The following is a 21809-nucleotide window of genomic DNA, read 5'->3' as shown; positions in this document are numbered from 1 at the left end:
TGATATCATATTTATTTGGAACAGACCAGAAGAAGAGTTGAAAAAATTTATACAAGAAATCAACACCAATGATAGAAATTTACATTTCACTACGAACATCAGTAGAGATACAGTTAACTTCCTAGACATTACAATAAAGAGACAAGACCATAGTTTAATTTGCAACACATACTGTATCAGAAATCAACCGCTAAGAACAGTTATATACTCTTTTCCAGTTGCCACCTACCAAGGTGGTTAAAAAATATACCCAGCAGTCAATTCAGACGATTAAAAAGGAATTGCACAAATAATTATCAATTTAAGCTTGAAGCACAGCAATTAAGTGAACAAACTAAACTGTATCCATCTGAAATAATTAATACATCTCTCCAAAAAGTCAGAGCTATGGAAAGGGAATCCTTTTTTTCAGGAAAAAAGTTAGCCCAGATGTTGAAGATACATTAAGGATTATTCTCCCCTTTAGTAGCCATTTCAAAAAAGTTAAAAATTTTGGCATCATCTACTGGATAATAAAACTATAGGTTCAGAACCAAACACCGAATTTGGGTCTTAAAATTGCCCCCACATTTAAGACAACGAAAACGAGAGAGAAAAAAATTTGTTCAACCTGAATGTTTTTTTTTCGATGTGGAGTATGCAAAAAATGTAGAATAACGAAATTCCCGAAAAAAACAACCAGTGTGCAATCTACAAAAAATGCATTCAGCCTGGATATAAAGGACCATCTCACATGCAACGCAACAGATGTTATATATATATATATATATATATGTTACAATGCCCTTGTGGCAAACAATATATTGGTCGTACCAAACGTGTTTAAAAAAAAAAAGAATATCCAAACACATTAATAATATCAGAAAAGGGTTTGACCAACACTCTTTGTCCAAAAACTACAAAGAGACCCACAACCAAGACCCATCATCACTCACTTTTATGGCCATAGAGAAAGTAAAGAAACCCTAGAGAGGGGGAGACCATATAGCAGCAATGTCCAGATTAGAGTCCATTAGAGTCCAAAACGATTTACGATATTGAAACCCTAACCCCAAATGGTCTGTATGTGGAATTGGAGTTATTCGGGTTTCTGTGATCCTGGGTTGGGTGCCTTCCCATGACGAGACATAGAGTGTCTGGCTGTTTATCAGCACCTCTATGTCGCCTCCGGGGGAGGCCCCCACCCCTTTCTGCCTGAAGACCCCATATCTTTTTTCAATGTGAAATTTAAGCCTAATAAACATATGAAAACAAAGGTTATCTTTCTTATATTGTTCGGATCACTGTAAATTAGTAATTTAGATAGAGGCAATTCCAAAAACAGGGAAACGCACTAAAAACGCAACAATAATGCATGAAAAACACAATTGCATTTTTTGACATAGCCTCGATGACAAGCAAAAAACTCTTATATTCGTAAGAGGCTCCTACATCTAAATCTAAGCAACAGTGTCACTACTAATAAAGCAGAATCGACTCTTTCCTTCTCTAAATCAGTATACACTGCGTGCAGAATTATTAGGCAAATGAGTATTTTGACCACATCATCCTCTTTATGCATGTTGTCTTACTCCAAGCTGTATAGGCTCGAAAGCCTACTACCAATTAAGCATATTAGGTGATGTGCATCTCTCTAATGAGAAGGGGTGTGGTCTAATGACATCAACACCCTATATCAGGTGTGCATAATTATTAGGCAACTTCCTTTCTAATGGCAAAATGGGTCAAAAGAAGGACTTGACAGGCTCAGAAAAGTCAAAAATAGTGAGATATCTTGCAGAGGGATGCAGCACTCTTAAAATTGCAAAGCTTCTGAAGCGTGATCATCGAACAATCAAGCGTTTCATTCAAAATAGTCAACAGGGTCGCAAGAAGCGTGTGGAAAAACCAAGGCGCAAAATAACTGCCCATGAACTGAGAAAAGTCAAGCGTGCAGCTGCCAAGATGCCACTTGCCACCAGTTTGGCCATATTTCAGAGCTGCAACATCACTGGAGTGCCCAAAAGCACAAGGTGTGCAATACTCAGAGACATGGCCAAGGTAAGAAAGGCTGAAAGACGACCACCACTGAACAAGACACACAAGCTGAAACGTCAAGACTGGGCCAATAAATATATCTCAAGACTGATTTTCCTAAGGTTTTATGGACTGATGAAATGAGATTGAGTCTTGATGGGCCAGATGGATGGGCCCGTGGCTGGATTGGTAAAGGGCAGAGAGCTCCAGTCCGACTCAGACGCCAGCAAGGTGGAGGTGGAGTACTGGTTTGGGCTGGTATCATCAAAGATGAGCTTGTGGGGCCTTTTCGGGTTGAGGATGGAGTCAAGCTCAACTCCCAGTCCTACTGCCAGTTTCTGGAAGACACCTTCTTCAAGCAGTGGTACAGGAAGAAGTCTGCATCCTTCAAGAAAAACATGATTTTCATGCAGGACAATGCTCCATCACACGCGTCCAAGTACTCCACAGCGTGGCTGGCAAGAAAGGGTATAAAAGAAGAAAATCTAATGACATGGCCTCATTGTTCACCTGATCTGAACCCCATTGAGAACCTGTGGTCCATCATCAAATGTGAGATTTACAAGCAGGGAAAACAGTACACCTCTCTGAACAGTGTCTGGGAGGCTGTGGTTGCTGCTGCACACAATGTTGATGGTGAACAGATCAAAACAGTGACAGAATCCATGGATGGCAGGCTTTTGAGTGTCCTTGCAAAGAAAGGTGGCTATATTGGTCACTGATTTGTTTTTGTTTTGTTTTTGAATGTCAGAAATGTATATTTGTGAATGTTGAGATGTTATATTGGTTTCACTGGTAAAAATAAATAATTGAAATGGGTATATATTTGTTTTTTGTTAAGTTGCCTAATAATTATGCACAGTAATAGTCACCTGCACACACAGATATCCCCCTAAAATAGCTAAAACTAAAAACAAACTAAAAACTACTTCCAAAAATATTCAGCTTTGATATTAATGAGTTTTTTGGGTTCATTGAGAACATGGTTGTTGTTCAATAATAAAATTAATCCTCAAAAATACAACTTGCCTAATAATTCTGCACTCCCTGTAGTCGGTTTCTACTTACCGACTATACCAATGTGAAAAGCTATGTAAGAATTTTAATATATAAAAAATGGACCAAAATGGAATTTTAATTGATCTTTTATATATGTTATTGATTTTTTTTATATATGCCATTGTTGCCACTTTCTCTTTTCCTTATAACACTATATGATCCCCCATTATGTATATTTATGACAAGATGGGACTCTAGTCCACCTTTTACCTAATTATAATTGGGAACTTGAATACACCCCCATTAGAGATATAAAAAGATGCAACTATACGGGATAACGTTGATAGCCACTGATGAAGAAGCAAGCTGCTTCGAAACGCGTATGGCCATTGCGTTATCCTGAGGGACTTTGATACTGAATTAAAGCATTATAATCAAGTATCCATAAATCTGCAACAGCGCGCTGAAGGAATTTGAAATCCAGCCTACAAACTTGTCACGTGGGACACCAAGTGACACACCGGTTAACAAGTGGCCCGCTGCCCGAAAGAGACCCGCAGACCGAGAGACGAGCTTCTAGCCACTACAGCGAGCGGAACCTCACCAAGCCGACTGCCATTCACCTAAACCCCGCGGGAGATACGGTAAAACCGAATTATTTAATCACTGTTGACTATACTTCTATAAACCGCAACTCCGTTGATTTAAGAGGAGTATCCATATGAGTGTAGACTATACCAAGTGGCATTAACCTGTTCCGGACAAATGATGTACCAGTACTTAAGGACACATGACTTACCGGTACGTCATGTATAGTTCCGATCACCGTCGCCCGGCAGGCGGTGATTGGAACCAGGTACCTGCTTCAATCATTGAGCAGGCACCTTGGCTCAATGCGCCGGGGCGTCCTGTGACCCCCCCATGTCGGCGATCGCAGCAAACCGCAGGTCAATTCAGACCTTCGGTTTGCTGCATTTCTGGGTTATTCGGGTCTCTTGGGACCCGATAACCCGAAACAGGATGGTGATCGGTGGTGTGATAATACACCACCAATCACCATCCTGCGATCCTGAGAGGTGATGGTGACATCACCTCTCAGGATCGCTCTTATTGGTCGGCTGCAGGGGCGGGAGGTTCAAATTACCGCAGTGCTGCACGTCTGTTCGCTGCACGGATCTCCAGCCAGCACTCCAGCACCCCCATCTGTGCCCCAGCACCCAGCTAATTAGGGAAAGGCTAGGGACAGGTTAGATTAGGCAGGGATATTTTAGGGAAAGTTAGTGAGAAGAAAGAATTTTTTTTATTTTTTATTGCATCACCCTAAATCGGGTGTCTAAGGTCCACAGCACAGCTGTGTGACCCTAGACCTCCCCAGGGTTTCTGCAGCTTCCGGCCACTGTTAGCGCATCGCAAACCCCACCGCTGATCAACTTCGGACGGTTGATCAGCGATTTAAAAAAAATATATCTTTTTTTTTCTCATTTTTCGCCCTTTTTTTTTAGTTAGTCTTTTTTTTTTGTCTGTTAGGTTTAGGGTGAGTTCGCGAACACCCGTGCCCCCACACACACACCAAATAAAGGTTTCCACACACGCACACACACACTCCCCTATGGCCCACCGGATGTTCTCGGCCGAGGAGGCATACGCCCAGCTTGCCTCCGAGTCCTAGTGAGGACGAGGATGACCCCACTTTACTTTTGTCATCCGCGTCCTCCTCATCATCTAGCGATGATGATGAGCCCCCAAGGCGGCGGAGACGCCGCCAGGCGGAGCAAGGGGACCGCCATGCTAGGGACCCTGTGGCCCACCCTAGTACGAGCAGCTCTGGGGCTCGTACTAGTTTTCCGGCCCACCAGTTAAATCCACAGGAGCCCCCTGCCGGTGAACTTGTCTGGTGTACCCCAGAGCGTTATGAGCCTGTGATTCCTGATTTTGTAGGCCAACCAGGAATCCAGATTTCCACAGTGGGCTCCACTGAATACGACTATTTTAGTCTTTTTTTCAGTGACCACTTTGTAAATCTGATGGTGGAGCAGACGAACCTGTACGCCCAACAGTTCGTTGCTCAACACCCGGGCTCCTTTTTGGCTAGGCCCGGTGGCTGGACTCCGGTCAGTGCAGCCTAGATGAGGACATTTTGGGGCCTCGTGCTGCACATGGGTCTAGTCAAGAAACCTAGTGTCAGGCATTACTGGAGTGGGGACGTCCTCTACCAGACCCCACTTTACAGTACGGCCATGACACGCTCCCGGTTTGAGGCCATCCAGAAATGCCTGCATTATTCAGATAATGCAGCATGTCCCCCCCCAAGGTGATCCTGCCTATGACCGCCTGTACAAAATCAGGCCGGTCATCGATCACTTTGGGGCCAAATTTGTACAGGCCTATGTACCTGGAAGGGAGGTCGCTGTTGATGAGTCTCATTGCTTTCAAGGGGAGACTCATTTTCCCCCAGTATGTTCCCATCTAAGCGGGCGAGGTATGGCGTGAAGCTGTACATACTTTGTGAGAGTACCTCAGGGTACACTTACAAGTTTCGCGAGTAAGAGGGGCGAGATTCCCGTATTCAACCCCCAGAATGTCCCCCCACTCTAGGTGTTAGCGGGAAACTTGTGTGGGACCTTCTGCACCCAATGCTAGATATGGGTTACCACCTGTATGTGGATAACTTTTATACTAGTATCCCCTTGTTCCAGTCCCTCGCCGCCAGATCCACGTCTGCTTGTGGGACCGTGCGGAAAAATTAACATGGCCTCCCTACCGACCCCCTACAGATATGTATCCCCAGGGGTGAGACCCGTGCCCTTACCAGTGAAAACCTGTTGCTGGTCAGATATAAGGACAAGAGGGATGTCCTTGTACTGTCCACAATTCATGGTAACGGCATCACCTCTGTCCCTGTGTGAGGTACCGCGGCAACGGTCCTCCGGCCCGATTGTATCGTCGACTACAATCGGTATATGGGAGGAGTTGATCTATCTGATCAAGTCCTCAAGCCATATATAACGCCATGCGCAAAACCCGGGGATGGTACAAAAAAGTTGCGGTCTACTTGGTGCAGGTTGCCTTGTACAACTCTTTTGTGCTGTCCCAGAGCGCTGGCAACACAGGGACATTCCTTCAGTTCTATAAGGCAGTCCTCAAGGACCTGATCTTTTCTGACCGGGAAACAGCAGGCCAGAGTACCTCGGGAACTGGACGCGCCCGGATCGTCCCTGGCCAACACTTTCCAGGTGTGGTCCCCCATACTGGAAAGAAGGGACGGACCCAAAAAAGGTGCAAAGTGTGCACAGGAGGGGGATACGGAAGGACACCACTACTCAGTGTGACACATGCCCCAATCATTCGGGCTTCTGCATTATTGACTATATATATGCTGTTTATGCATGAGTCTCTATATGTACATGTACTAATGGTCAGGTACTGGATGTGAGTTGGTTAGAAGAGTAGATCCAGTAGACAGTATATTGTGGACTCTGGATATACATACACATTATTAGCCACGTTTGCTTTTGATGTTCCATTTTTTTTCCCCCAATTCAGAAAATCTTTGTCTGAATTGAAAAAAGCAGTATTAGGGATTCATTCACATGAATGAAACCTGGAACCTTAAGATGTCTTCGCATGACATGGTCAAAGCACATACATTTTCCAAATTGCAGCACAAATGCATTTTGGCCACCATGTGTGACTACACCCTGGAAGTAATTTGTAAGAACAGTTTTTTTGAGATTGTGAACCATATCAGTTGTACCCTTGTCTTCTCCTTTTCCAATTTGGTGCAACTCAGGTTTCTTCATTTTTTGTGTCTCACCCAAAAGGGATGAGGGCTAATTGGAAAGGTGTAAGGCATTCTCAAGTCTTGTTTAAACCTGCATCTTGGTTGTTTGAGGTATTAAGAGACCATGAAACCCATATGGAATTTGTACAGGCACTTCGGCTCAGTTCAGTAATTAAAGTCATTTCAGTACAAGAGATGTTGACAAGGATTTGAGAATTCACCGGTCAGGAGACAAAAACACACACACACAAGATAGAGTACTATGAAGTCCAGCTGGAAGCAGCCAGATGCCTTTATTCACAGTTTTAAAAAAAGGGAGAACATATTAAAAAAACAATTTATAATGTAAAATAGAAAACAAGAGATAACTAAAATAGGTATAAATTAATAGAAGGAAACAATATCTACATATTTGGCCATGAGAATTAATACAACTCGTTTGTCGCGCAGCTACAAACTTGTCCACAGCCAAGGTCACTTCATGGACTTAGACAAAGCACATTCTGCTAGCACGAATACCCCACTGCGTTTTAGTTAATGCACTTTGTGTAGCTTTTTTTGCAAGCCATTCGTTTAAAAAAAAAAAAGAAGAAAGTATAGATAAATAGAGGTGAGCAAATATTTTAAAAATTCGATTTTGATGCTTCCCCGAATCTCTCCAAGAAATTTGTTTTGTTCCAAATTAATCTGTCATGAAGCACGTTAAATCAGCTATATCCCGGCCTGCTGTGTGAGTGTATCTCGGTGTACATCACTGTGCATTGCAGCAACATTGCTGCCACCCTCACCCCGATGATTATGATGAAGCCCTCTCTTCACCCAGCTCCCATTTGCGATCGGCTACATCATCATCCACTAGTGTCTGCTCGTCACTTTTATCATCCTCACCAGTCTAATGTTGTTTCCCTAACGGCTTGCAACACCTATTTTCACGTGACTATCGCCGCCACTTGCACGTCTACAGGAGGAAGCAGCAGACATCTCCTCCAATTCTAGGCTGGCCAGTAGCTGCTGACTGTCCGCAATAAGCTTGTCCCTGCTGAAAAGCGGAGCAGAGCCAGCAGCATGCATTACTTGCCCTGAGCAGCTAAGGAACAGCAAAGGAAATATGCAGGTTCAGGACAGGTGAGGGCACAGAGCTTGTTCCTGGGCCATGCCAACTAAGTTTGGTGTCAGCGGAACCCACCGACTCCTGGCTCTGTGTGTGTGATATCAGTTGAGAGGATGTTGAAGACTGAGTCAAACATTCAAGGACAGCAGGATTGGTCATCAAAATATGACCGCTGGATGACAGTGGCGGCTCTGGCCTGTTGCTGCGGCTCCTGCTACCACCCCCCTTCTTCTGCTGCTACTTCTTCTGGCTACAGCAACTGCCCGTTCCTTTGGAGGTCCCTGGCAACTGTCTGTTGGACAAACTGTACTGTAACTCTTACTGTATATGTAAAATAAGTCAGTGTCAATATGGACACCCTAATAACATTAGAACAAGACAGGTTATTCACCAATTTGAGAATCAAGGCCTAATGGAATTGCTTATCTATTAAACAAGTCGGACACTGTTTAATTAGATAGCTCTTTGCCTTAAAAGAGATTGATAAAAACTAAGCTGTCTCCTATGGATTCCTTCAGCATCAGAGTACAGTCTTTGCAGTCTCCCTGTGCTCTCCCTACAGTGTCTGAAAACTCTCCCTACAATCTCCATACACTGTCCCTGCACTCTCCCCATTCAATATTCTACAATTAAATGCTTTCTTTAACACTGTCCTTAGTGCTAGTCACATCTCTACCTATGCTCAGCTCACAGTGAAATGGCGGAAACAGCGCGGGATGAGGCTTTTAAAGGGCGGTGACATCACAGGGGCTGGCTAGCTGCGGATTGGCTGTCTGCATGGCATTATGAGTGATCTTGCGTTCCCGGGCTTCTTACTTTCACTTTGTAACACGTGTAGCCTCCATTTTCAGAAAAAAACAACAATTATTCATTATCACAAAGCGCAAGGAAATTCAAATTCGTCATGAATCGAATCCCATTTTGGATGCTTCCCTTCGCTCAACACTATCAATAAAAACACAGGTTGACAAATGCATTTTTTCAAACCAATGGATATCTATTGCATAAAAACTCCAGCAAATAAAATGCTACATGCCACAGAGCATGCTGTCATTTTCAAAAAAATGCCATGAACCTAAAATCCACATTGCAAGTGAAGAAATAAAAAAATAAAAAAAACATTTTCTTCTCCATTTCATAATTGCTGCAGACTTATAGCTAATATCGGTTTTGTTTTAATAAAAAATGCTCATCAATGCTTCAAAAAACCCACAAAAAGGCTCAAAGAGAATGAAACAGAAAATAGATACTGTGGACCATTCACCAGCACTATAGACAAACCAGGTATTTCATGAGAATGTCTGCGTTTTCCATTCTGGTATTGAGATCCATCATAGGCTCTTAAAACCGGAGGAAAACTATTCCATTTTGTCCTCATTCATTGTAAATGGGGACAAAACTGGACTGAACGCAATGCACCAAAATGCATTCAGTCAGTTCCGTTTGGTTGCATTCCCACGCTGAGAACAAAACTGATGCAAGCAGAATCTGCATGGAGAGGTGAGTTTACTAATTTATGTTTTCTAAAAACATTGATCTTCCTTCCTGTATTTTCTTGATCTTAATATCCAAAAAATCTACTTCTTTATCTATTTTATATGTTAATCGCACTCTGATGTTGTTTTCATTTAATTTGTTCATCAGATGTTCCAATTCATTCGGTGGACCTTCCCAAAAGAACAGGATGTCATTTATATAGCGCATCCAATTTTGTAATCTATATTTGGAATGGCATGTCTCAAAAAGATTTCTCTTTCCATGCTCCCTAAAACAGATTTGCATATGAAGGTGCACAGGCCATCGCAGTACCCTGGATTTGTAAATAATACATTGATTACTGCTATTAATTGTTGTTTGGAGCTATTAACTCCTTTTAGCGGGCAAAAGCTAGCTACAGAGTACTATAGGTGAGTTTCGGGGATAATTATAAGATATACCTTGTTACCACAGCCATATCAATATATATTTATTATAAGGTATGGGGCAGTTATATTCACCAATACTCTGCCGCTATATGCACACTGATGCAGTGTTATCTTAGAGTTCATAGTAGGTCAGGGCTTACATATTAGCTAATACTTTACAGTTATACTATCTTGATATGACCGTCTTGCTTGTAATACCCGTCTGTAGGAAATTTCAGCTGACCCAATATCGTATCTATTTTGATGTATTAATTAATAAAAGTGTAATTTTATGGGAAGATTATGGCTACAAAATTTATTTTCTTGGTTTAGCAATATATCTAATGGTAGCTTTTTCTCAGTGATGAATATAATATGAATATTGGGAATAATTTTTAATATTTGCCGAATCTAATAGGGCTTGTTAATTGTCAGGGTCCGGATGGGTTTGCCCTCTTCAGGATGAGTTACCAATGGCTAGGCTTATCAGGGCCAGTGCAGCAATCACTGATAGGGCTTATTAGGGTCAGTAAATGGTCCATTAATCCTTGCATATTCTTGACCTCCTACAGGCCCTGCCAGAGTGAGGACGCCCTGTGTACATGCTGATTGCGATAGGAACATATGGTTCTTTTTTATATTTACGCTGGTTGGGTGGCGCCAAGTACCCTGTTCAAATGTTTTTATGGTGTCTGTAGGTTTGTGTCTCCTGGTTATCAAAAGAGCACCTAACACCATTGAGGCCAATAATTACATTTTTACATCATTGTACTATTTTGTACTGTCTTTTTGCATCTATTTTAATCACATCATTAAAAATTATGTTTTATGATAGCATTTACCAACCTTCTTTGTCTATTGACTATTGTCTATTGAAAAATGAAGTGAAAGTATCCGATTGCTGAGGAGCTCTCAGTCTGCAGGTCTCATGGATTACAGTCTGTATGAGTACAATAGCACCACATGATTAGTATAAAATTTATTATTGTCCAAGTATTGTCCGGTATAAGGCATTCTTCAAGTCTTGTTTAATCCTATATCTAGGTCCTTTGAGACACAAAGATACCATGAAACCCATATGGAATTTGTACAGGCACTTCATCTCAGGCAAGTTCAGTAATTAGAGCAATTTCAGTAAGGGTAATTTCTATACAGGAGAAGTTGTCGATGGTCTAGGAATTCATGGGCCGGGGGACAAAAGCACACAAGACAGAGTACTATGGAGTCCAGCTAGAAGCAGCAAAATCCCTTTATTCATAGTTCTAAAAGTTTGGAGAATATGTTAAAGCACCACTTGATGTAACACCAATCATAATGTAAAATAGAAAATAAGAGTTAAAAGGGTTTTTCTGATATTTTAATACTAATGACCTATCCTATGGATAAAATCTCATCGGTTCAATGGGGCTGAGCTGCTCCTAAACCACGAGACCAATGAACGTGCTGATCGGCGGTGATCCCGGGTGTCAAACCCCCACCGATCAGAGGATAGGTCATCAGTATTAACATCTCAAAAAACCCTTTAACTAAAATAGGCATACATTAGTAGAAATACTGTACATACGAGGTTATACAGGTTTTCATAGTTCTTTTACCCAGGGCACTCTGCTATGCATTCATAATGATAATAAACTCAACTACAAGGGGTACATACAAAGCAAGGCCATATTCTCAAAGAAAGTGCATCATGTTTAGGCAGACACCGAGAACACATAAAAATATCATCCAGAAGGAAACTTAGCCAAGAGGAGGGTACAAAGAACACGTTATTTACATATTTGGTCATGAGAATTAATACAACTAGTTTCTCGTGTGGCTGCCATCTTGCCCACAGCCAAGGTGACTTCATGCCACACACTTAGACAGGGCACATGGATATCATATAAATTAGTTACTGGTTATACTGCAAAGCCTAATAGTTATTTTAACTCTTAACTGCATCTCATCCCACCTGCATCCTGTCATACTAGAATGTGCATGAGCAGTTTGGAAACTCATTAACAATTCCTTTCCTTTTGTCCAACTCTTAAAACATTCTACCTGCTCCTAATCTTGACCCTATTCCATATGATATTCTATCCTGATGATCCTGAAGGTGGGGCTCTGATACCTCTGGACTCTTGTCCTGTTTCCATTGTCTCTTGTTCTCCCTACTACTGGTTGGATAGTGATGAGGGGTTCCACAATTGATGCAGACATCCAATATATCAGCGTTCCATTTATCACATGCTGGGCATCTCCAACCACCGTTCTGCGTAGTGGTGGTAATTGGTCTGCATTTGGTACAGGTAAGGGTGGGTTTACATCACGTTTTTGCCATCTGTTTAAACTACGTGTTGGGGGTCTGTCCTTCTATAAATGAAGACAGCTGCTGGCTTTGAAAAGTTAACATGAACATCATCATTTGAGGTATTTCTGTAAGTAACTCACAAAGCATATATCTATTAAGCAAATAAATCAGCAAAGCAATAAATAGTAATATCAATATAGTAGTCCCTGAAGTTACAGGATGTATTGGTTCCAATGCAAGTTGAAACCACTGTAACTTGAGTCCATAACTCTATGGAAAACTAGTAATTGGTTCCAAAGACCCAAATGTGATCTCATGATAAGAGAAAGTGAAGATTTAAGAAAAATAAGCAGATAAGACAAGTCATTACATATACCAGTCAGGAATAGATGGAAGCTGTAAATAACTTTCTATAATGAGAAAATGAGCTTCTTTACGGGTTCCTGTATAGTATACAGTGCACCAGAAAAATAATATGCAGCATCCCTCACCTTACGTCCAAAAGAGCAGCTCACCCTAACATAGACAGAAGGCAGTACAACAGATATAGTACCACACTGCACTGTAAAGAAGAGCTACCAGACAACCAATACAGGTGTTTTACCAGAGAAATAGCCATATTGATTGGTTTGATCTGAATCTGAGGCATTGTATGTTGAGTCTAGTGTCAACATACAATTGCCTAGGAAAAACCATTGTAAGTTGAAAATATTGTATCCAGAGGCCATTGTATCTTGAGGAACCAGTGTAAACAGTGATGATTAAGAGCAACTAAAATATAATCTGCAACATTAGCAAACAATTCAGCCAATTTCTCTATATTATGTGTGTTCTTAACAGACAACTCAACTAATGTTAATGAAAATCCAAATTTTTCTTTCAAAGGTTCATGGATCATTGGTTTAGCTCCCCCTGCCTTTTAACATCTCTTCGCATAGCATATGCTTTGGGATGTTTCTGATTGGGAATTCCCTATGTTCCCATACCCATGTCACTGGTGGGAGTCTAGCTAAGAGAATTGTACCTACTATCCTCACCGGAATAAATTTGTATGCATGGCCACAGACGATATACTGTAGCTATTATGTGGTAACTCAAAACAGTTACTATACTTCTATGGTCTGCTACTATGTCCCCGAGTTCTACAAGTATTCGCGTACTACAGAAAATGCACCAGGATTCACTAGTTATATTTCTCATGGGACTGCGATATCTTCTTAGCCAACATATGGAGATATCACCTTGATTATAGTTAATCCCAGGATCTGGAATAGCTCCAATCTGGGTACAGGTGACATTGTCTCCTTTAGTCAAATTTATTGTCCATCTCCAAGCTGTGTGATGCATATACTGTATCGGCCCAAGAAGTATCGCGAATATGGCATGCTCCAACCTTTGTTATCTGGGGCCTTCTGGAAACTGATCTTCAGTTTCTTACTAGTAATCTCTCCTAGTTTAAATGTTGTCACTTTGACTCTTTTTCATCTCACTGGGATCCTGTCTGTAAACCATTGTTTTTGGATTTTGCCTTTTAGTGATATTTACTACTCACCACGGATGAATAATATGCCACACTATCGGAAGAGGAACACCAACATCTGTCCATCCATTATAACTGTACAATGTTAAATTCCACCAGTCAAGTGTAAGTAGCTCATCTTCTGTAATGGGGACAGCTAAATAGTCAAATTGCTTGATATTTGAAGAACGTATTATCTCAATTCCCCCCCAAGGATGTAATTTATTCTTACTTTAGTAAGGATGCATGTCAAAATACAAAAGGAAGAACACAGGAGTAAGAATTTGGATTTTATGGTTGGTTAGGCTTTTTCAAAAACCTCTTGCAGTGTGAAGCTTGTATCCACTATACTTTCCCTCTAGCTTCACAGACACTGGTGTGGTCAGTTGGACTTGGAAGGGACCTTGAAGGCAAGGTTTAAGAGCATTCCTAATGTGCCTTTTCCCAGTCACCCAGTCTCCTGGTTTCAAGCCGTTGGATCTGGATATAGATGGCATCAAAAAGGGGTTGCAGAAGGGTTTATGCCCCTGATATCCATTCTTGGCAATAACCTACTAGGCCTAGAAAGTCCCTGAAATCTCTGACTGTGGTGGAAGAATGACATCTTGGATTGCCTTCCTCTTATTGTGTGTCAGATTTTTTGTTTTCTGAGAAATAGTGTCCTAGAAAGATAATGTGTTATAGCAAAAGGAGTCTTGTTCTTTGATACTTTACTGCCTGCGTGAACAAGAAATGTGAGAAGACTCACTGATTCCTCTAGACATATTGCTCTGTCTTGTGCACAAAGTAAGAGATCATCCACATGGGTGGTTGGAGGTATGTTTAGGGCTCCATCCTGATAGAAGTTGAGTGATAGCTTCATTAAATGTGGATGAAGATGTTGCCCTCCCCCTGTGATAGTATAGTGGGACAGCTAGCAGGGACACCTTGGAAGAGGTGGGATTTAATTCTTGTACAGTCAGACACTGCATGAGGCCCTTTTGCAGATGTTGTTCAGCAAAGGAGGAGCAAAGGTTCACTTCCAGCGAGTGTGACATTTTCTGTACAGATTAAGTAGCTAAATTCTAGACTTGGGGACGCTCATATATATCAGCCATATGGTTGAATATGATCTCCAATGCACTGGTGTCTAAACCTGAGGACTTGGGTCTTGCATTCTCTGAATGTTGGGGACATAAACAGGATAGGTCCCAAACTCCGAATGGTCTAACATACTGAGCCAATTCCCTTATCAGGTGGGTTGTACAGTAGTTCCCACAGATACAACCTTCCTATCCTTCTCTTGTCTTTTGCTCTAGCAGTGGGAGATGAATTGAGCTGGTTGTCTCCCAAAATGGATTATTCTGGCTCATTGGTGGTTGAGTCATAGTATCAGCCAAAGGTAGTTGTGCAGTAGGAAACTGGAAAGTCAGTGGCTGAGCCACATACATTCCATTTCCTTTTGCCCTTACTGTTCAGTATGTCTTCTGACATCTCTAGCCATGCCTTTACCTTCTCTCCCTTCTTCACTATCCACTTTCTTTCCTTGCCCACAAACTCTTGCCACCTATTAGGGTCTAAGCCAGGCATCCTCAAACTGCGGCCCTCCAGCTGTTGTAAAACTACAACTCCCACAATGCCCTGCTGTAGGCTGATACCTGTAGGCTGTTCGGGCATGCTGGGAGTTGTAGTTTTGCAACAGCTGGAGGGCCGCAGTTTGAGGATGCCTGGTCTAAGCATTCAGTCTCAGGTATCTTTCTTCTTTTTAACACTTCCTTCATACAGTCAACTGTCCATCCTCCCTTCTGTTACCTTATAATATCTGGAACATGTGTTTCTTGCTATTTTGCGAGTCCATCATCTCTTCCTATAGGATAGCTAGACCTACTCTTGGTATCTATTCTCTTCGGAACCTCCCTGCCCCAAAAGGTGCACCCAGCCTTTCTGTTGTCTGAGGCAAAAATTAAAAAGCCCCCCCCCCCCACCAAATTCTTCATTTAAACCCCTTCCCCCAGCCTTACTGTTAGAGATATGTGGATAGGCATTATATACAACTCTACAAAACATACAGGGTAATACAGCCCTACATACCCATTACATTTAGTGATGTCTCCTCTCATGTAGACACTCTTTCCTCATCTCCATTCGTAGGTCAGACCTCTCTGCAGAGTTTTCCACACAAGCATTTTAGGTTCCTCACCTTTTCATCATCCTCTGCCTCCTGGTGCTCCAACATTGTAATAATAATGTAAATACAGTAATAATGTCCCCCACAGTATTTATAATGCCAGAGGGCCCTAGCAGAAGTAAGTGAACCCTATAATGCCCTCAGCAGTAACACGGCCCTTTTTTAAGGCACACCTTTAGAACTTCCAGTAGTAATAAGGCCATTCTATAAGGCTCCACTATAGAGCCCACTGGGGCATTTATAAAGCCCCGCTGCAATGCCCCCTGTAGTTATGATTGACCCTTGTATTATAAGGCCCATGTAGTGCCAGTACATATAATGCACCTAGAGATAAGAAAATTTCATATTTTGAAATTAGTTCACACTTCGTTTTGTGGTAAAAGCAGAATTGCGTTATGGATTCCTCTCCTGCATAACGCAAATGGGACAGATCAGTTATGCAGGCCATAGACTTCTATTATGACGGATTGAACAACAGAATGCTGCTAAAGACATTCCGTCATAGAATTGCGTTATGGTCCGTGGTAACAGAATCCATAACGCAATTCTGCTTTTACAACCAAAAGAAGCGTGAACGAATTTCATAACATGAAATTCGCTCAACTCTAAGGCTGGATTCAGACCTGAGCGTATTTTATATGCGCGTTTAACGCGCGTTTTTGTCACGCATTTTTATGCACGTTTTTTGCAATAGTAAACGCGCGTTTGTGTGATTGACTGCAGTGTCCTATGGCCACAAACGCGCGTCAAAATGCCCCAAAGAAGCTCAAGAACTTGTTTGAGCGTAGGGCGTTTTTCAGCGCGTTCAAACGCGCTGTAAAACGCTCAAGTGAGAACCAGGGCCATAGGGAAGCATTGGTTTTCATGTGTTGAGCGTTTTACAGCGCGTTTGAACGCGCTGTAAAACGCTCAAGTGTGAACCCAGCCTTAATGCACCCACTACAGTGCCTATATGTATTATGCCATTCACAAGGTTCATCTGCCCAACAGTACATGCACTTTTTGTAGCTTTTTCTGCACACCATTTATTTTTAAACAGGAAAATATGTACCCCATCTGATGTCACTTACCCTTTAGATCTCTCAAAAAAGTCATAGTAAAAAATAAACAAAAACACAACAAAACAGATGCATTTTTCAAAAACAAATTAATATGTATTGCATTAAAACTCCAGGAAAAATGCCATAGTCAAAACATGCTGCAATTTCGAAAAAAATGTCATGTACCCAAAAAACCATATTGCAAGTAAACACCACTAGAAAAATACAAAAAAAAAACAATAAAAAACAAGAAACCCACGTTTATACTGCTTTTCATAATTTCCACAGACCTACAGCTAATATCTGTAGGTGTTTTTTTTTTTTTAATGCTGATTATGCTGTAAAAAACAAACAAACAACACAACACAAAAAATTAAACTAGCCTAGTCCTGAGGGGCTCTCAATCTGTGGATCTCATGGATTACAATCTGTATGATTACAATAGCACCCCTTGATTTTTATATATTTATTCACAGTATTTAGAACGAATGGCTGCAGTGATCAGAGTATTGTCCGGTGTAAGGCATTCTTCAATATTGCTTAATCCTATATATATCTAGGTCCTTTGAGGCACAAAGACACCATGAAACCCATATGGAATCTGTACAGGCACTTCAGCTCGGGCGAGTTCGGTAAAATCTTTGGCGTCCAAAATTAGAAGGAAGATATTTTTATTCTAAAATAAAAAAGGGATAGAATTTTAGTTACTCGCCCCAGCTTATAACATCATGAACATATGACCACCCACACTGACCAAAAGAGTATGAAACAAGGACAAATGGGAGGTACCGTAGAGGTGTCCTGGGCTGTAAATGAGCATAACTGCACAGGGTATTGGGGTGGGCTGCTTGATACGAACAGTATTTCAACTAATAGCCATGAATGCAATTTACCATTATAAATGTATTATGAGTTCAGCACCGATCTCCTCATTAGAAGTGTTGCCCCATTGTCACTAAGGCCTTATGCACAGCGCTCTCAATCTTAATATGTCCACTGATGGAGGCGCATGTAACCCCCACTCCATCAGCCCCCTCCTTTGAAAACCACAGTGCAAGAGACACTAGCGCATGCACAGCGTGAGGAGGCCGTGCAGACAGTACAGAAAGCTTTACTGACAAGGTGGTGTACTAGGGGTCATCACCTCACCCATCAAACATTGATGGCCTATCCTGAGGACAATCCATTAATGTTTAGGTTCCAGGAGACGCCTTTAAAGCATATAAAGTGTATGCGTCATAGACATTTCTAGTTTTGATTGGTGGGGATCCAGGTGCTGCAAACCAACTATCTCAATGGAAGGAAGCAGCAGAAATGCTTATTGAGCCCTGTGCACCTTGGCATTGGTCAGCAGTTTTCTCCTCATCTTGAAGAAGCGAGGTTAGCTAGGTATGGGCAGTACATGGCACTATGAAGAGTTCATATATGGCGACAGGAGCAGAAGGGGCACATCACTCAGCAGAGCATTTCTACCCCTTCGTTGTACAGGTCAGTTGAGGTCTCAGCACCCAGACACAGAAACAATGTCCTTATCAAGCTGACTGGTACTGTGAGGCTGGCTATGTGTTTTTTTTTGCGGCATTTTTTGGTATTATACATTATTACAATTAAGGAGTGCATTCAATTCTTGCATCAGTCTGAATTACACCTTCCACATACACTTTCCGTCTTTTTTATTTTTTTATAAAAACTGGTCATGAACTGCGGCTCCTATGCTACCAGCAATTGGCCAATGACAGATAACGTCTGAAAAAAAAAGTCAGCTTTATTTGAATTTTTTTTTTTTCCTGATGATCCTTGGCTCAAGAATAATCTTTTTGTCAAAGAATGGTCCCAGAAAGATTGTTTTCCCATCTCCCAGTTTCACTGAACATCTACGGCCAGTTTCAAAGAACTGTAATGGCTGCATTGGTGAGACGATTGTTCAATCTTTAACCTACTTCTGTCTAATGTGTATGGCCACCGCTCCATATCCTAGTCAGAATGAGACAGCCTTAAGTGACACGCAACCCACACAAGATTCATTAACAGCTAAAGGATCTTGTACATTTAACAGTATCCTGGAACCAAAGAGGACATTTTTATTTCTACACTGGCCAGAGTAAAAAGAAAATGTAAAAGCAAAAACGTGATGATGATAAATGACAAAGATTACAGCTAGTTCCCCTCTGTATACAGCCCAAGGCGTCTCAAGCACTGATCCTAGTTTAATTAATAAAACCAGTGTATGAGACTCCTCAGGTGTTATACGGCCACCTTGGCAAGAGTATTACCCAACAGGCAACTTTCTTCTCTCAAAGCCTGAGGTAAGACCGGGGTGGAGAGAGACAGTGGAAAGCAAAAATGGAATGAAGTGTGGAGAAAGTATATGAATGGCATCAAGCAGCTAGAGTGCCTGGAAAAACGTGTCCAGCTTTGGTGGACTTGGCATGGCCAAGAATTACATGGTCAGTCATTCATCAGTATAGGTATTGTGCAGTACTACAGATGATCACCAATGAACCTTGCATTTTAAAAGGGACTGTCCATTTGTGACTACGTACCATCAGTAGGCCAATAGAAAGCAGTGCTAAAACCATTAGCTCTGGTTCACACATCGTTCACACCTTGCAGTCTAGACACAGTACTGGCTTTACATTTGGTCAAATTGAGCCCTATAATGAACTTTTTTATATGGTTAATGTCAGAGAATATCAGTCTCATACCTGATCTGGTGTAATAACAGCTGAAAGGATGACGCCATCATCCTCCCCAACAAAATTTGGATGAGGCACAAATATCGGCTCTGAAGGAAAATACCCATCCTCCTTCCAGATCTACAATATTCAATAGAAAAAAAAAAGTTAATAATTGCTTGAGTACACCGTAAGGCCGAATGCACACGCACAAGTGTATTACTGTAGTACAGCGGCGGCATGAAGCGCACGGCGTCATAGCAACCAGTGACGCCGTGCGCTCCTGCTCGCAGCCGGAATCCAGGCAGTGTTACCACGGACCGCTCACGGCCGTGTGCATTCGGCCTAAAAGTGATGGTGAAAACATTATCCTTGTGATCACTGGGAGTTGCTATGTAGCTGGTCTGTGCATGTTAGTACACCAATAATCAAACCGATATACAAATAGTTATAAACCCAGTGTGTGGCAGTAAATCCTAACACTGAAGAAAACCACAATACTAATCATTAATAAATACACACAACCTTTAGGGTCCATTCACATGTCCGTAAGTGTTCTGCGGATCCGCAAAACACAGACACTGGCAATGTGCATTCCGCAATTTGAGGACCGCACATTGCCTGCACTATAATAGAAAATGCCTAATCTTGTCCGCAATTGCGGACAAGAATAGGACATGTTCTATTTTTTGGCGGAAACGGAAGCACGGATCCGGACAGCACATTCAAGTCTGCACCCGATGCGTACCCATTTTGCGGACGTGTGAATGGACCCTTATTAGTTATTTCATTAACATCATTGCATTAAAAATACTCAAGAAGGTTTATCATGATAATATATGGACCACAAACGTAACAGCCATGGCGGGTCACCAAACACTGAGGACTGCAATACCTGAGGAGTATACAGTTATGCAAATCACCCAACATTAAGAAGTCGCATGCGACTAACATGGCTTGTGATGCCGATAGGGACTGATGTACCTTACCGTGTGATCCTATAATGCCATAACATTGATGTGTCCATGGACAGTGCTACACAATAATTCCACATTCATGAGCTGCAAAAGAATAGGAACAGAATACAAAGAATCCTTTGTATTCTGTTCCTATTCTTTTGAAGTTCATGAATGTGGAATTATTGTGTAGCACTGTCCATGGACACATCAATGTTATGGCATTATAGGGACTGATGTACCTTTCTGTGTACTCCTATCTTATCACAACCCATGTTAGTCGCATGCGACTTCTTAGGGCTCATAAACAGCCGTTGTGCGGCCGTTCCGTGCATTGGGGACCGCAATTTGCGGTCCCCAATGCACAGGCAACATTCGTGCGGCGGCCAGGACGGATCAAGACCCATTCAACTTGAATGGGTCTGTGATTCGTCCGCACCGTAAAAAAAAATAGAACATGTTCTATTTTTTTGCGGTGCAGATGTACACTCCGTAGTGCTTCCGATCCATGCTTCCGTTCTGCACCACATCTCCCGGATTGCGGACCCATTCAAGTGAATGGGTCCGCATCCGTGATGCGGGGTGCACACAGCCGGTGCCCGTGTATTGCTGATCCGCTGTATGCAGGCCGCTATACGGCCACGGCCGTGTGCATGAGCCCTTAATGTTGGGTGATTTGCATAACTGTATACTCCTCAGGTATTGCAGTCCTCAGAGTTTGGTGACCCGCCATGGCTGTTACGTTTGTGGTCCATATAATATCATGATAAACCTTCTTGAGTATTTTTAATGCAATGATGTTAATGAAATAACTAATAAAGGTTGTAAATGTTTTTTTTTTAATGATTAGTGGTGTGGTTTTCTTCAGTGTTGTCTGGTCTGTGTATGTGCAGGAAACCACCTACATAAAATATAAAAGGAGATGGAAAGATGCACCCCAGTAACGTCTGGCACAAATAAGGCATACATGACGGATATAATAATAATAATAAATATAAAGCTACGGTATGTTATTTTACTGAATATGTGGTGCGGATTTCACCCATTTCAATACAGTCCTTACAGGGCTTGTATCTGCAGATTGCAAAATGAATGGCTGTCCATGTGGTGCTGTACATTCGTCTCTTTTTTACCTTTGCTTGCTTTGTCTCCACATCTATTTTAACTAAAGAATCCCCCATAATGTCCTGGAAGCCACAGCCGTAGAAGAATCTGTATTTTTTTGCATTATATTTTGCATAATTAATCTGGGGGAATTCAAATCCACTGGAGCCCAGAGTGTGGTCATAGAGGTCTTCGTATGTGCACCATATCTAAAAGAAACCACAATAACTTCCATCAGGCAATCAGA

The 21809-nt window shown here is 41.8% G+C and overlaps 1 protein-coding gene across 1 annotated transcript in view; it reads right to left on the bottom strand.

Annotated features, from left to right (window-relative positions):
* Positions 1-17139: 17139 nt before the first annotated feature.
* Positions 17140-21809, bottom strand: part of LOC120996556 (beta,beta-carotene 9',10'-oxygenase-like) — a 48708-nt gene continuing 44038 nt past the window's right edge. The window contains exons 9-11 of the mRNA XM_040426547.1: positions 21592-21771; positions 19533-19643; positions 17140-17503 (exon numbers count right to left, since the gene is read on the bottom strand). Of these exons, the coding sequence (XP_040282481.1) occupies positions 17384-17503; positions 19533-19643; positions 21592-21771 (411 nt within the window). The 3' untranslated portion in view covers positions 17140-17383. The remainder of the gene's footprint in view (positions 17504-19532; positions 19644-21591; positions 21772-21809) is intronic.

Source organism: Bufo bufo, chromosome 1 (assembly GCF_905171765.1).
Source record: "Bufo bufo chromosome 1, aBufBuf1.1, whole genome shotgun sequence".
In the NCBI taxonomy this organism is placed as follows: Eukaryota; Metazoa; Chordata; class Amphibia; order Anura; family Bufonidae; genus Bufo; species Bufo bufo.
This window is presented reverse-complemented; position numbering and strand designations above follow the sequence as displayed.